General features: G+C 41.0%; 2 protein-coding genes across 6 annotated transcripts in view; one reads left to right on the forward strand and one right to left on the reverse strand.

Moving 5' to 3' along the window:
- Positions 1 to 3,535, forward strand: part of LOC144653898 (uncharacterized) — a 7,480-nt gene extending 3,945 nt beyond the window's left edge. For 2 of the 5 annotated variants that reach the window (XM_078514034.1, XM_078514035.1), the window contains exons 5-8: positions 1,062 to 1,084; positions 1,192 to 1,306; positions 1,797 to 1,814; positions 2,505 to 3,535. In XM_078514034.1, the coding sequence (XP_078370160.1) occupies positions 1,062 to 1,084; positions 1,192 to 1,306; positions 1,797 to 1,814; positions 2,505 to 2,986 (638 nt within the window). In that variant the 3' untranslated portion in view covers positions 2,987 to 3,535. The remainder of the gene's footprint in view (positions 1 to 1,061; positions 1,085 to 1,191; positions 1,307 to 1,796; positions 1,815 to 2,504) is intronic. The other 3 variants (XM_078514037.1, XM_078514036.1, XM_078514038.1) reach the window with 3 other exon arrangements.
- A 2,825-nt stretch (positions 3,536 to 6,360) lies between these two features.
- LOC144653828 (protocadherin beta-1-like) lies at positions 6,361 to 15,564 on the reverse strand. The gene is made up of 2 exons (XM_078513934.1): positions 14,118 to 15,564; positions 6,361 to 8,655 (listed from the first exon to the last, which is right to left on the reverse strand). Exons 1-2 carry the CDS (start codon positions 15,123 to 15,125, stop codon positions 6,628 to 6,630), a joined length of 3,036 nt encoding a protein of 1,011 aa, XP_078370060.1. The 5' UTR covers positions 15,126 to 15,564; the 3' UTR covers positions 6,361 to 6,627.
- Between the last annotated feature and the right edge of the window lie 472 nt (positions 15,565 to 16,036).

The raw sequence follows: 16,036 nt of genomic DNA on the forward strand, positions 1-16,036 counted from the left end.
AAACTGTTTTCTGAGAGAGAAAAATGTCGTTTTGGTTTAATATGAAATTTGCCAGCTACGATTTTCGAGAAGGTAACAACGGCTCGTACATTCTGGAAATACTATTTCGTTGCCTAAAATTTTCTGAACTTTGAAAGTTCAGCTAGAGTATCCAAAAAGATGCATTTTTCTTAGCATTTAAAAATAAGGCTTTTAATCGCACAAAAAGGTCACTTATAACGTAAACACGGTGTTCCAACACCTATAGTAAACTTTTCTCGTTGGATTTCCCTAGTAATTAGGTGATGTAATGTAATAAATAAGAAAAAAACATGTACAGATACAGTTGGCGCCGTTGGTTGAAGTTTGCAGTCTATTCCAATCCTGGAGATTGGTGAAGCCACATAGCCCATCTGCATTGCTGGCGCGTAAATCGCGTTTCTGTAGCATGCGGGACAAGGAGTATTTACCTACCCTGTATTGGACGCTAGCCTTTCACAGCTTTCTCTACTACCCCACTTCATCTTTTTTGGCTGTCCCAACATTTCTACGGTTCAATAATTCACCAATGATACCCCTGGGCCAGGTTGTTGGGAAGCTGATATTAAAACACTAATTCAGGGTTAAAACTTACTACAGCCTTAAATAAAACACTTTTGTGTAAAAGCGTTTTTGTTGCTTATTTTTTGTGCACTGCAGCTGGTTTGAGAAAAGTCAAAACTTGTAGATAATAAATATGAACGTACAGAAGTTCTCACTGAAAAGTCACAAAACTGAAGTCTCTGAAAAACTTACCTAGCTGCCTGGATTTGCTTAATCGTGCTTTGAACAACCACGTACTGGACGGAGAATGGCGATGTGAAAGTTACGTGTCTTAGTTGCCCAAGAATTATGTCAACCATGTGACGATCCAGTAATAGGGTTGACTGTGCCTCCCACAAATTCTTAAACAACGTTGACTACTTTAAGTCTTTCAAGTATATTTTTTTGGTATTTCTTATTATCCGGCTGACGTGGGCTCCAACTTGCAGTCTTCGTTTTAAAATTTTTAACTCATTCCTGTATTCTTACTTTTCTTTCAGTGCGAGATCCCGACCCATGCAAGGTAAGAGTTTGTCAAGAACATTTGGTACCTGTTGCATTATTACGTATGTCAACATAGTTATTTACCAATGGCTGCACGATCTTGTTTTTTTTATTTCATTTTATCAGAAATTCATGTGTCCGACTGGCCAGACGTGTAAGGTGCAGTATGTTCCATGTGTGATGCCCAAATGCAAGGACGCCATTGCTGTCAACAGACCAACATGTATCAAGGATCCGGCGGGTAAGTTAAACTCAACCATCTTTGTCTTCCTTCCTTAGCTTCTTCGGAGCTCCCTTACTTTCGGATCTAAGGGTGGAGGGCGGAGGGGGAATGGGTGAGAGTGATGGTAAAAGACCATTCACCGCAAGTAACAAGAGTGTGGACGTCTGTGTGACATTTCATAATTTGGGTGTTCCTGGTTGCAGTGTTCTTTGTGCCTACTCTTTAGAACGAGTATTGTCTCTATATAAGATATTAATCAATCAGTATTAGGATAAAATCCGAGTTCGTCCAACAGCAGCAAAACCCACTATCTTCCGCACACTGGTTGGACGTTTTAGCTACTGAGCTAAGAGAGACTAACTTGGGGTGCAACTGGTTTAAGCACTCAGTTGCACTGGTAACAAATATATATAAAAGCCAAAGTCCCCTCCCCCTCCTGTTGCTGTGCTTTATATTTTAACGATGCTTTCTTTTGTTTCTTATGTTATCGTCGATTCTTCTATGGAAGCAGCTGCAGCTCCTCCAGGTTAGTAGATTAAGTTTTGAAGAGTTTAAAACTGTTGTCAGATGCACGTAGTACCGCCTATGATAGCTAGTAAGACGTCATAGCAACGTGTCTTTAGCTAGTTTCCTTCCCAGACTCAACCCACTTAAGTAACTGTGAACATGTGTCAGTTGTGGGAAAACGCACAATGGCTATCTTGTCTACCTTGGGTGCCATGGCGAATCATAAACTGTGGCAAGACAGTTAAACTACCAGGAACATTGCATTGTCATACCAACCTTGTGAATACCCAAAAAGTAGTTTTCTGCTGCCCTTCAAATTGCGCAATTTCCTTTTTCTCCCTCGTTTGATCGCCAGTATAGTAGTACTGGTCAGTACTGCTAGCTGAAAATGGTCGTCAAGCCGAGCTGATATTTCATTGCGATTTTACTAGCTTTCAGAAAAAGTTCGCTGGTACAGAGAAATCAGCAACGAAAAAACAGAACACATTAAACGTCACGTTCAAAATATCGAAATGCTCAAGAACTAATTCAGCAACGTAATTCAGCGTCGAGACGTAAAATATGTGAAAAATGGAAACATTAGATCAAGCCCTGAAATAAACTGCTTCAATAGCAGAAACGCGCACGATAAAATTGATCGAAAGAATCACTCCAAACTCTTAGCGATTATTAGTGAGGAAGCCGCTGATTGACTGTTCGCTTTTCTCAGCAGCGCCTCCGGCAGCACCAGCGAACCCTGCGCAGGCAGGCTACGCGCCTTCTATCTTCCAACAACCGCTGGCATACCAACAGCAGCCGCAGGCTCCTCCGGCGCCTTTCATGCAGCCACCTATGGCGCCCATGGGATCCATGCCACCCGCAATGCCACCAATGGGTGCATTTCAGAACGACGAACTTGGCAATGAAGCCGGTTTACAAACCGGTTTAGCAGGAAGTCCACCCGGTATGGAAACTGGTTTAAGCGATGCTTCATTGATGAACGCTTTTCAAAACGAAAATCAGGACCTGGCGTTTCAAAACGACAAGCTACCACCCAGCGACCAAAGTAACTTTTTCCAACCGCCACCGGCAGAAGAACAGCAGCAGCAACAACAACAACCACCTTCAGCAGACGCGCCAGGAGGCGAACCTCCAGCGATTCCCATGTTCGCACCGCAGCCCGGCTGGGACCGAAGCTCGAGAGTTCAGTGAGTGCGTCATGTACGAACCACTGATTATTGACTTTTCAATGGGCTTGTGTAGTGTGACACTTCTCGGATAGGAGATAATTTGTACACAACTATATCAGGTTCTTCTCCAACAAGACACAAAATATCGCTTTTCGTATTTTGTTCCACGGTCCCAGTTGTTCGAAGGTTGGATAACGCTTAATCACTATCCAGTTGATAGCGCAGCATGTTTTGACAGCACTTATCTACTGGATAGTGATTTATCCGGTGGATAGTGTTATTCACCCCTTGAACAACCGGCGGTCAGTATTATAGAATTTCAGACAAGAATTAACGAAGGCTTAAATAAGACGCAAAGCCAGACGGAAGCTTAGAGTAGGAAGACTAGAAACGAGAGAAAATTGTAACATATCTTCCGAGGGAAGATTCCTTGTACATACGGGTTCTTATTTTCTGATGTGATAGTTGTAGAATTTTCATGATAGGGAATATAACCATGGTAACCATAGCCAAGACAATGTGGTAATAACAGCTGAACATGGAAATAAACAAGAAAAGATTTCACACTTTTCTCATTTGAACGTCGTATTTTCGGGTGCCTAACCTGACAACGTCCACACCCGACAAAAGAGGCGACATTGACTATGCGCTATTCAACCAGAAGTCCGTTTTTTTCGGGCTTCTAGTGGGATCATTGCATAGTTGCTCGCGTTTCACGTTAAAGTTTTTCACTTGGCCACATTTTGGAACAAGGACAAATGTAGCTTGGAAAATGTCTTATTCAGTTCGAGGTGATTTTACTCTCTCCAGACCCATTCTCGTCCCATTGCCATTTTTGCCTCCCTCAGCCGGCGAGGCCTTGGCACGAGAAACGAAGGGCAATACACCGATTCAGCGTAAGCCGGAAGTTGCATGGAAACGAGGCCTAAGGGCCCTCGGTGGCTAAAAACTATAATGTTTTTACTAGCGTTTGGGGCGTTTCGAGTCGAAAGAAAGCATTTCCTTTACAAATTAGCCACGAATCGTGATCCCTATCAGTGCAAAAGTATAAAGAGAAGAAATTTTAATGTCCACCAGGCGACAGGTGAAACTCTAACAGCTTAGCGGTAAGATTTTGCTGCCAACTTCAATATTTCCTCGCCAGCATAGGCTGAATTTCTTCCGTTCTGTCAGGTAGTTTAGAATCAATTTTGAATTTTGTTAATCAATAAAATGAAATCACTTTAAAATCCAGAATACCTTTTTAAGAAACAGATTTTTCTGTTCTGTGGGAAGGAAGCCCTTTCAATTGGTTTTCGAACTGAATGAAAACTTTCTAGTATTAATGGAGAAACTCGCGTAAACATCACGCATACATCAGTCATCATTAAAGACAGTCTACTGATTTTGTTAAAGAATTTGTTAGATTTTTTCAGTAGAATTTGGGGTTGGCATGAACTGTTTCAGGTGTAAATTGAATTGTACATGTATTTGAGTTGCAGACTCATACAGGTGAACAAAAAAATAAAGCCAACTTTCATATCAAAAGAATTATAATATAAAGTACACAACGCCGGAGACAAAAACGTCGTTTTCGACGCCAATGGGTGAGTTGTGTGTATACACGGAAGGTTATTTAGTGTTTAAATTCATCGATGCTTTTTAAACACACAGATTCTAGAGTAGTAGCAAAATGTAGCAGAGTTGATTCAAAGCAGACTCGGTTGTTATTTCCGATAAAAATTATACCGACCGGGAAGGGGTGATGGTCAAATTCGATCCAGTTCACAAATGAAGACAGGTCCGTAAAAAAATTCAGTGAAAAAAATCTGACATACCTGTATTTGACTGGGTTGACTGTACGCTTTTCGATTGTTGATTAATTATTATGATTGGAAAATGTTACAACAAACTGCGGTACATGTTTACGTGAGCTTCTCTGTCGAAACAAACTAACATAATTTAGATAACTGAAACTATTTGTGAGACATGTTTACGCGTGACTTTCTCTACGATTCTATGTCGATACCTGCAACTTTTTATTCGGATTGAAAACCTAAGGGGCTCTCAAAACCAAATTTGTTCTTCAAAAGTTCCATTCAGTGAATCATAAAGTAGTTCGTTTTATTGATTAACAAAATCCAAAATTGAGTGTAGCCAGAGAACGGCAAACATTCAGGCTATGCTGATGAGTGAATATAAAATATTCGATTCCAAAGAACAAAATCTTACCGGTAAGCTGTAAGAACTGCTAGACCTTAAATTTCTTCTTCTTATACTTTTGCACTTATAAAGATCAAGATTCGTGGCTAATTTGTAAAGGGAATGATTTTACCGACTCGAAATGCCCCACACGCTAATAAAATCTTTATAATTTTGAGCCGCCGAGGGCCCTTAGGCCTCGTTTCCATGCAACTTCCGGCTTACGCTGAATCGGTGTATGGAGACAAAGGATTTCCAGTCAAAGTTTCTGGGGGTTCTGGTCTTCATGTATGCAGTCGTTTTGTTTCAAAATACTGTTTGGGAGAATCATGGCGTTTTACAACCTCGTTCGATCCTGGGAACGAGGTTGGGCGTTTTAGACTTCCGTTCAAGATTTCTTTGTTTTCAAACAGCCAATCAAAAAATTTCGAATTAATTCAAAAAGCCTGTCTCTGGAGACCTTCGTTTCTCGGGGGCTATGGCGACTTATGGCGACGAGGATGCAGCACTAGTACCCAGAGCCCTACGCAACAATGACGACCCAAGAGTCACTAAAACGACAAATAATGATTTTAAATCGAGCATCTCAAGCTCCCGTATTTCATTTACTCAATTTACGTACTGCCATGAGTATAAAAATCAATTTAAAATACAAACTAAGAAAACCAATTCTATGGTATTTTCATTATTAGCACTGTGTATAAAATCAGCGTCTCTACATCTCCTTTATATTCGATCCCTCTCTTGTAATCAGCCCAATTTGATTATGTTCATATGCAGGGTAAATTAATTATTACAACTTGAACTTTAAATTATTAAATATTTGAAACGGCAGTCACTAAAATGTCATTTCCTTTCCCCCTATTTGCCGATGCAGCTAGCCCACTGCTTTCAATATATATTCTATCACTGTACAAAATGTAAATAGCAAAGCGAGACAATTTCGCATTTCTTCCGTTAAATTAATTTGAACATAAACAATAACGTGTATGTACAAACTTTAAGCGAGTTAGTAGGCACAACACTGTCCCATGGGGAGGGGGTGGGGAGACGGAAACGCGCCATAATCAAAGAGGAAAGAAACCTCCAAGTCAAATGAAAGAGGCTACGCTCGTAAACACAAAATAAATGCAATAAAACCTTGCAAAGATAAAAAGGAATTTAAAAACTAAAATGCAATGGGAAGAGGGGGTGGGGGGGGGGGGGGAGGGCATGGTTTTGTTGTGGTTCACGAAGAGATAAAACAGGGCGTTGTTCGATAAAGATCTCCTGTGATAAACACAGTGGGAGAGTTCCAACGAAACAATCCTCGACTCCCTTTTCTCCAAAGAACAGTGTTATGATACTCCTTGAAGTATGAAAAGAAGTGAAAATGATGAATTGTGTTTTCGTCTCACAAAGTGTTTTTGTGAAGTTCTCGTGTAAATTATTTGTTCACGAGCATATATAGTTCACTTTGTGTGCCAATGACATATCTCGCTACTATAGGTCTGTGGTGGAATGCGTGACTCCAGAAATTGTCACGAACGCTTTTCGCCTCTGTACATCTTCATACGGGGGAGGGGGTGGTGGCATGCCGGGGCTGCGAGCCCGGTACTGAGGAGCGGGATATCTCACGTGATTTGGTGGTCGCCAATCATCCTCTGTCTTCTTGGAAGGGGGGCTGTGAGCGCAATACGGGCTGGACCCGCGGGAACTCCCGCCACGCCCGCTATCTAGTTCATCTTCACTACTGTGATACTCGACCACTCCTTGTTCAAAGGGGTAGTACATATCGGGACGTGAATTCCCCGTGGGAGATCCCGTCCCCGCCGGAGCTTGATACGTCATCGTCGGGTGCATCTTTTTAATCGGAATCGGCGACACATTGATCGGTTGCTTTCGGGTGCCGATAAACGCTTCGGCCGCATCACGTGGGTTGGCAGTCGCTTGCTGGAACATTTTCTTAGACGCCTTCAACGCATCTTCTCGGCTGATGTCTGGCTCATGGTAACTACCACGCTTGTCCTCTTCTTTTTTGCTATCCTTGCGCCTGCACTTCACGCAGAAAACCGCTGTCAGGCAAACAGTCAATAACAAGAAGCCCGCGCAAGCCCCAACTAAAATGATCATCTTTGTATCTGAGAAGAAGCCACTGCTTCCCGTTCGGGTTTCCACCAGGCCATTGTCTGCGTTCGTTGTAGCAGGACGCGGAGAAATGCCTCCCGGAAAACCAGAAGGGGGTGGGGCGGGAGTGATGAAGTCGACCGAGATTGTCAAATGTAGGAAAGCTTCTTTTTCAATAAAACCGGAATCCGCAGCTCTGATTGTTAAAGTGTACGTTTTTTCGGTAAGTACCTTTCTGAGCGTTATTTTTCCATTACGTCTGTTCATGTGGAATACTTGATGGTCGTTGCCATAGACGATGGAATATTGTACGAGTCCGTTTGATCCTGCATCCGTGTCGATCGCTTGTACTTTCAGTACTGTTTCTCCAATGAAAACTGAATTAGTCACTGTAATGTTATGGCTACCTTTCATTCCAACAAACTCGGGAGAGTTATCGTTAATGTCCTCCACTTTAACATTCAGGGTAGTTTCCATGTCCACAGTTCCATCGGATATAGCAGCAGTTAGTAGATAGGAGCTGTTACTCTCCCGATCCAGCATTCTTGTGGTAGTTAATATTCCCGTCTGTTCGTCCAGAGCAAAATCGGCGGTTTTCGTGACCAGTCTTACATGAAGCGGTTTGTCAGGTGCTACAGAAGTGAGTTGAACTCTCCCTACCTCAGCCCCCTCGGGTTGATTCTCTGCCACGCTTAAGTTATACATGTGCTGTGAGCATTGAACATAGATTTTCAACACAGTTTTTCCATGTAAAGGAACACGACCGTTATCTCGAACGTCGATATTCAGCGTAAAAGAAGGCGTGAATGCGCACCATAGCTTCGCAAGAACCAACACTTTTCCTGCCGTGTCAACGAAAAACCATTTACGTAGGTCTTCATCGCTGCCATTACGCTCGCCTATGCGCATGCTCTCAAGGCTGTAGGTCAATTCGGAGTTTCTCCCATCATCCTCGTCGGTCGCCGTCATCCTCGTGATGACTGTGTCTGGTGTGACGTCATCACCGATATCCAAGTTATAGACCTTCTGGGCAAACTTCGGAGCGTTCCTGTTGCTGTCGGCGAGCTTGACAACAAGTACGTGACTGTTCTTTTGTGACAACGGCGTACCTTTATCTTCAGCGACGATTTTGATCTTGTACTGCGCATGGCGGTCAAGACTTAGTGGTTGTCGTATTTCAAGGATATATTGCCCAGCAAACATTTGCTGCAGGCCAAAGTCCTGCTTGTGGTGCTGTAGCGTGACCGTGACAAGACCATTGAGTCCGCTATCTTTGTCACGCACCGTTACTAAAGCAACGCCGGTGTTAAGGTTGGTATCCTCGGGAATCTTGCCCTGTTTGTCGAAGGCGTCTGGAAGGAGAGTTACGGAAATTTCAGGCTTGTTGTCGTTTTCATCAAGGATCTAGAAGTAATTTGAAAAAAATTATTTGTCAGAACTGGTAAGACCACTGCCCCAACAGTTTCCATTGCTCAGCCGTTGTTTTAGCCGTCACGCACTCCTCTCGCGCTAACCATTAGAAGGAGAAGATTTCGTGACGACCCAATAAATCGGCCGCGAAGAATAAGTAACACAAAGCCGGAGCAGTCATTGACGATCTGCTGATTAACGTTCTCGTCACTCTTAACTCAGTACAAAATAACTACTGAAAGAATTGGACCTATGTTGCAGAGAGAAATTTGCATTGTTTGAAATGGAATCCGAGTAAAACGCAAATGACGGGAGGCTCGCGGTTACGAGTGCGAGGGAGGTAATGAAATTATGGTCAACACTCCATTTTTTTTTCGCGCTCTCTGCTCGCCCCTCCCCCTTCCACAGCCATTTCTGAACCTGCCTTTAGTCGTACTGCATTCCGTTTTTGCCCTTCCACAAATAGATGACTGAGTCATCGCTAAAATTTGCCTCTATGTTTCCTCTGGATAAAATATACCAACGAAAACCTTCTCTATACATAATTGCTCTCCGAAATGTCTATGGCCCAATATTTAGTCTCCTCACATTTAACTGTCTGGTGTTCTGGAATTGGTCAACAAACCAACGTCGAAATGACTAAATATCGAAACAAGCAGCGGATATTGGTTTGACATAAAGCTGTTTTTCTTTCCAAATTTAATTTTCTCTTCAGTTTTCCTGTCGCCAACTTTTCTAGTCCATTGGCCACATGAAGTTGACAGAGTACGTCAGAGTAATATTACTTTGGATTTGTTTAGTAGACAAAAATAATTAAGAGAACTAATATACGTTTTCCAAGTAGAGATTTTGTTCAAGTTTCGTGGTGTTGAACACGATCCAGGCAGAAACTACTTAGAGCTTTTTAGAGCATGCTTTTTTTTCTTATATTAGCAGATTAAAGGAATCAGGAAATCCCAGAACTCATTTTCCGGAAACTAATATACAGACTATAGCATGAACACCAAACTTTAGCACGCCAAGTTTCTATCCAATTTTCAAAGACGTGCTAAATTAGTAGTTTATTCGGACGGTAAAATCGTCGTGGAAAAAAATCCGTCTCAAATACACTGTAATTATGACATGTACGCATCCTGTTCCTAACAGGGAAAGCATCCTGAAATCATTATTCTACAGTAGATATTTCAAGTTCGGCGTGCCTTATCCGTCTCAGTTTTCCACAATCTTTGCCATTTTTGGTCTTTTTTGGTTACTTTACCATGGAAAACTGTTATTTTAAGGTTTCCTTGATTTGAAGGATATTTTATACAACGCAGCAAAATATCGAGTATTCTAGAGTAGTCTGAATTTCAGACGTATTCCTCCGTCGTTTGCGCGCTCCCCAGAAAGACGTCAAGCGCGCTTTCAGAGATTTTCAACTGTGATTCGCGTTCTCGCACGCGCTCGGTTGGGAGTAAGTGTGCGGCACCGAGATATCCTATCAAACCGGTCCCTCAGAGTACAAATATTGCGAGATATTCGTACACTGTCGTTTTGCAAGTAACTTGTACTCGTTTTAACAGAATTGGAGCAAGCTCGTGACCTTACTCATTCAGTTAGCCAAATCAAGCCGAGTGTATTCTTAAGACCTCTCATGAAATCGATGCTTTATCAATGCCTTATCCCTTAACCAATTAGTCTAGATTGGACTTATCCGGAAATGCAAGAATGATTCTTTAAGCCAGACATAACATTGAAATCCATCTAGCTGAATAGACGCAATTTTAAAGGCAGATTATTGCGCGAATAAGATCGTCGAACGATTTATGCAAGGAGATTAGCTTCGCGCGCGAAACGCGAGCAAGCGTCACGCGCGTACTTCTCGCAAATAAAGGAACGAAACTGGTGAAACAATTTTTCAGGCTACGCACGCTTTTCATTTTCAGGAAGAGGGATCTCACAACCCAAATATAGTCTCCAATTCTCCAGTTCCAATTTGTCGAAACGGTTTCCATTCAAAGTTTAAGATTTTTTACATTCCCGCGGCATTCACGCGCAATTCCGTTCTCTAATGGATCTCTCTCAGTCATGGTCACATATCGATTTGAAAACCCGCGGCGAGCTGTTGTTTTCGACAAACTTGTTCTAAACACATGTCAGACAAACTCTAAACAAATTAAACATCATAAAACGAATATATTAACAACGCATTTAGGCTGTTTTTCAGGTTGAATTCCCAAGAATGCCGCTTGTGGTTGAAAAGAATGCATCGCCATTAACATTAGTGAAATCGAGTTTCCTTTCGCCATTTAACACCTTTTAAGAACTTGTGCGGTTTGCCTCGGTACATTTTTCGATTTCGAGCTACCAAGAAACCCTTTAAACGGCCAAGGTGTGATTTGTGACAAAGACAATCTTGAAAAATCTCGACACATTTTTACGTACACCCCATGAATTTACTGATATACTTGAATTTGTTTCAGAGTTTAATTCATGCTTCAAAGATTTTTTTGTCACCGAGCAAAAATGTTTAAAAGAAAATGTGAAACGCTACAAACGGAAATGGGCGATACTACAGCGTGTAACCTGTATGCAAATAAAACACGTACTCGCTTTTTGTGTGTTCCAAAAATAATTTCAATTTGGGCTCTTGAAATAGTTTTCTTTCATTTTCAGTCGATCTTTCACTGTATCCGCTTTCCTTGCCGTGTAGTTGCAAGAACAAAAGCCGGATGGGGGTTTGTTTGCTAACCTTAAAATAGCTCATTGAAATCTGCACCATAAATAAGTACAACGAGGACCTCTTGTAGTCGAGGCGGTTGGTCTCGTGGTTTTGGCTGACAATATACTTTGCCACTGCGAGGTTGAAACTTTGTTGTGTTAAAGAAAAGAAAACTAATAGCATATAATTCAGAACTGTTCCTTTTGAATCATAAAACCGGCAAAAGAGCATTTGTCTTGAAAATACAGCAGTTGTAATGAAGCTGGCTTTCTTTAACTTCCGGTTTTAACTTGGGTTTGAGACTTCAGTCATTTAGACAAACAATATGGCAGTCTAAAGAAAAGTTGGATAATAAATATATTTTTTATCCACAGACAGCCATTATAAATATAAACACGTCTCGTTTAAGTTTGACGTTTGTCCGCCCAATTCAGAGCAGAGAAACTTTTGTATTTGGTGTCAAAAATGGGAGAGAAATTTAAAAAAAGATCAAAGCTTTTTTAAAGTTCTGTTGAATGAACAGGCGTTGGCTTATAAAAAAATAGGGTACTCAAAATAATAAACTTTTAAAAAAGAATAAAAACAGGGACGAATATTGACTTTGATATCAAAACCTACCACGCTAACGAAATGATAAAAACTTAAGCCGAACCGCAGCGCTGAAAAACTCTATTGGCCGGAGTATGTTGATTTTACTGACACAGTAAACTGCGCTTTTTCTTTTAAAGGACTGGAAAGTTCTGTACTGTGTTTGATTTGATCGTAAAGGAGTGCATTAAATGTATACAGTTGTCGAATTTCAGACAATAGAAATATATACCCCACAAGGGCACATTGATTTGACGTTGAAAGCTACCGTGCTTTCAAGAGCGCAGCATAAATATTTCAAAACTGAATAACTGCCGAAAACAAAGCTGGAGTCCTTGAAAGTTACTTCACTTTTTTTTCTCCGAAAGTAAACAAGCATTTTTGGCCTGTCAATATTTCAAGGATTTCAGTACACAGACTGAATACCTCGCCTAAAAGGGAAAATTAAGAAACATTACTCACATCCGGAAAGCACGCCAGTTTTTTAATTACACCCAAGAAAATTGGAATACAAAGTTTATTAATTCCTTTTAGCGCGGATGTTTTTCGTTTTTGGCTCAATCGCCGCGCTAATAACACACACAAAATCCTAGCTGGAATGCAAAGGAGACCTCACACGAAAATTGTAATCAAAACGACAGAGATAACAGGGCAGCTGCCTTGAAAGATCGGATCTGAAAACTGCACTAACAAGTTGGCACCGAAACTGACCCTTATGAGATAAAATGGGTCCGATTTCTGAAGCTTTTAGCACGGGAAAACACCAAACAAATAGTTCACAATGACATGCTTTCGCGAGTTGAAAGTATTTACATTGCCTTAAATGATATGCAAATAAGAAAACGTCTGAATCAATGGGTCTTTTTTGGTGTATATGCAAATCCTAAGTGGGGTGTCATTCAGGATTAGAGGGCAGCAGAAAAGCCATTGAAACAATAGTGTTAAAAACAAAAGGATAGCAAGAAATGATAAACCACCACCGCCTGTCAAATTGTAAATACATCAAACAGAAGCAACGAAGAAGAGATCCGCCGATTTTCATTTCAAATCACGAACGTAACAATGAAAGTCTCTCTGTGAATTTTTACACAATTACAAAGAGATGACGCGATTGCCGATTTCTTTAACCTTTTGTGCGTTTTGAAAGAGATACGCTATCTATCAAGGAATTAGTCCTTAATCGCAAAGACAGGGCAAGGCTTCGAGGGCACAAAACTGTATATTGTGTCTAATAAGCCAACATCATTGAAATCGCAGCGGGGAATAATAGAGACTTACATGATAAGGGTTCATCAGCGACTGATGTTTATCGCTGTCGTTGAAAAACAACACTAATTATTTTCCTGAATCGAAGCCTTTTGAAAGCAATCACTTTCAAACGCAACAAGATACGCGTTAAAGAAAGCCAACAAAAATCTACACTCTCGCACGAAATAAAATCAACACCGAAATATACGCCTTCAAAACAAATATCGCCTGCAAGAACTCATGCTCCAATGAAGTCTGTAAATGATAAGGGAATTAAAAAATTTAATATGTTGTAATTTAAAAAGCAACAATTCTTTCCAATGTCTCGGGGCTTTATAATAGAACGAAGTGTAACATTTCGCGCGAGATTTATTGATGAATGTTTCTCGGTGCCTTTTGAATGCATTGTCCATTTCAGCGAAGTTTCTTGACAGTTTTAACAACATCACTTAATTAATTTCGGCTTTCACAGCCTTGTAACGTATTAAAAATTAAAGAAAGAATAGATTTTGAAAATCCAAACTTAATTGGGGCGACATAATAAAGTTTCTTTGCGTTTTGCGGTGGAGGAATATCATAAAACAATTTCCCTCGCTCTTCGCATCTTTCAACAGCCTTTTCGTCTATCCATCAACTGGTGTTAAAATAACATGTAAATCCGAGTGTAAATTTCAACATAAACTCACCAAACCTGAAAAGTCAAACTAAATGAACAATGGCGATGAAAGGAGGACAAAATGTTCTTTAAACTACCATAATGACACACAATAATTTAAAAAACGCCATTTATACAATTACGAGCTTTGATCGTGACCTTGCAAAAGCATCAGTAAAAACGTCATTTTTGTCGAGCGTTTAACTTCATTTACGAGTGCACCTACAAAGAGCTTGAAACTCTATCTAAACATTGTACACTAACCTTCACTTTTACCACAGTAGTTGACGGAATGGAGTCCGGTCCTTTGTCTCTCGCTGTCACCTGTAGCTGGTAATCCTTAAAAAGCTCGTAATCTAACGCAGCGTTCGTGCGAAGTTCGCCCGTTCGCGAATCCAAATTAAAAAGGTTTTTATATTGGGGTGGTCCTTGAAGAGTGTACACAATTTCAGCGTTTGTGCCAATGTCTTTATCTGTGGCGGTAACATTTAGTATAAACGTTCCCGGGTTAGAATTCTCTCTAACTTCGCCGACATAGAGATCTTTGCTGAACTTTGGAATGTGATCGTTCGAATCGAGAACCGCAATGTTCAAACCTTTGCGTCCAATTTTACGCGGGCTTCCGCCGTCCCTCGCTTCGATCACCAAATAGTAGCTGTCGTTTATTTCGCGGTCTAGCCTTTTTGAGACGACAAGTTTGACTTGAGTGATTTCCGCAGTAGGGTGCGAGACTTTCAAGTCAAAAATTCCATCATCATTCCTCTCTACAATCTCGTAACTTTGAACAGAATTGTTGCCAATGTCTGAATCTTCGGCAACCGTTATTGGCAACTCAGCACCCATTGGAGCAGATTCTTTAACCGAAATATTCTCAATGTCTTCCTTAAAAATAGGACTATTGTCATTGATGTCTAAAACCTTGATCTCTGTCGGAATAGCCGCCGTGAAAACTCCTTTGGAAACTTTAACCCAGATTTGAAATGTATCGTCTACAAGAGACAAGTTCTCGCGGTCTAACTTTGCCACAGTGCGAATAATTCCAGTAGTTTCGTTGATTGCAAAGGACGTTTGCAACAATTGGTATCGAAGTTCTCCCTTTAAATTTTCATTCGTGGCTACTGCTTTGACTATAGAACTCCCTGAAACGTCTCCCACGAATGTTCCAGCGTCTAGTTCTTCAAAAACTTCAAATTTCATAACGTCCGTAGCGATGCAGAGTGAAAGCAGTGAAAACGGGATTACGAGCTGAAGCCACGGTAGTATTCGCCCCATGACGCACACACAAGCAAAGTAGACCTCAATTTGTGAACACGCCGCGATTAAATAGCAGAATGAATAATGACGCTGATGCGGCAAAACACTGCGTAATCCGTTCGTCCACGTAAAAATGTTAAATATGCGAAGTTTTGAATAAAAGATCTTGCCTGGAGGACAGAGCGTGGTTCACGATCGTGCGACAAACTGGCGGTTGTATATATTTCAGGCACTTGACTTCACACTTTGCATACGCACGCCCCCTGTTGCAATATTTTTCCTCTTTGACTAAACTTGCCTCCCGTTATCTTTGTCGTTATAAACAGAATGGCAAATCCTGGCCGGCTGTTCCAGTCACTTCGCCAAGGTTTCGTATCTTCCGACCACAGCTATTACATGTAAAGAGGCTTGTTCCTTTCTGTTTCGTTGACAAGGTGTTGACCAGTCAATCATCAAACAATTCCCCTGGGGGAATTTTAATACAATTAACGCAGACAATAAATGTCACACAACGGAAGCGTGTTGAACGAACTTGTAAACAAATTCTCCACAAAGTGAAATGACTAATTGCACGGCAAACATCCCAAAATGGATCGGATTTGCTTCGTGGTCGCGTCGAGGTTTCGCGCTTTAAAAGCTTTTCCTGCGGGTTCTGTTTTGAACGGTATTTTTGAAAACGCAACTACAGAACACCCAATATTACCCACACGAACAATAATTCATGATCAACTCAATATCATATCTTAATGACCACGAAAAAAACTTCATTATTGTTTGGTTTGAAAACACATGCGCCGCGTCTACAAATTGTATCAAATGTTAAGAATATAAAAGCTACATGTTTTGTGTTGGGTTTCGTGTTTCTTGTAAAACAAAAATCAAATTAAATCCCGATAAGAAAGAGCCCAATAAACAGATGACAGAATAAT

This window comes from Oculina patagonica, chromosome 5 (assembly GCF_052425735.1).
Source record: "Oculina patagonica isolate OP01 chromosome 5, crgOcupat, whole genome shotgun sequence".
In the NCBI taxonomy this organism is placed as follows: domain Eukaryota; kingdom Metazoa; phylum Cnidaria; class Anthozoa; order Scleractinia; family Oculinidae; genus Oculina; species Oculina patagonica.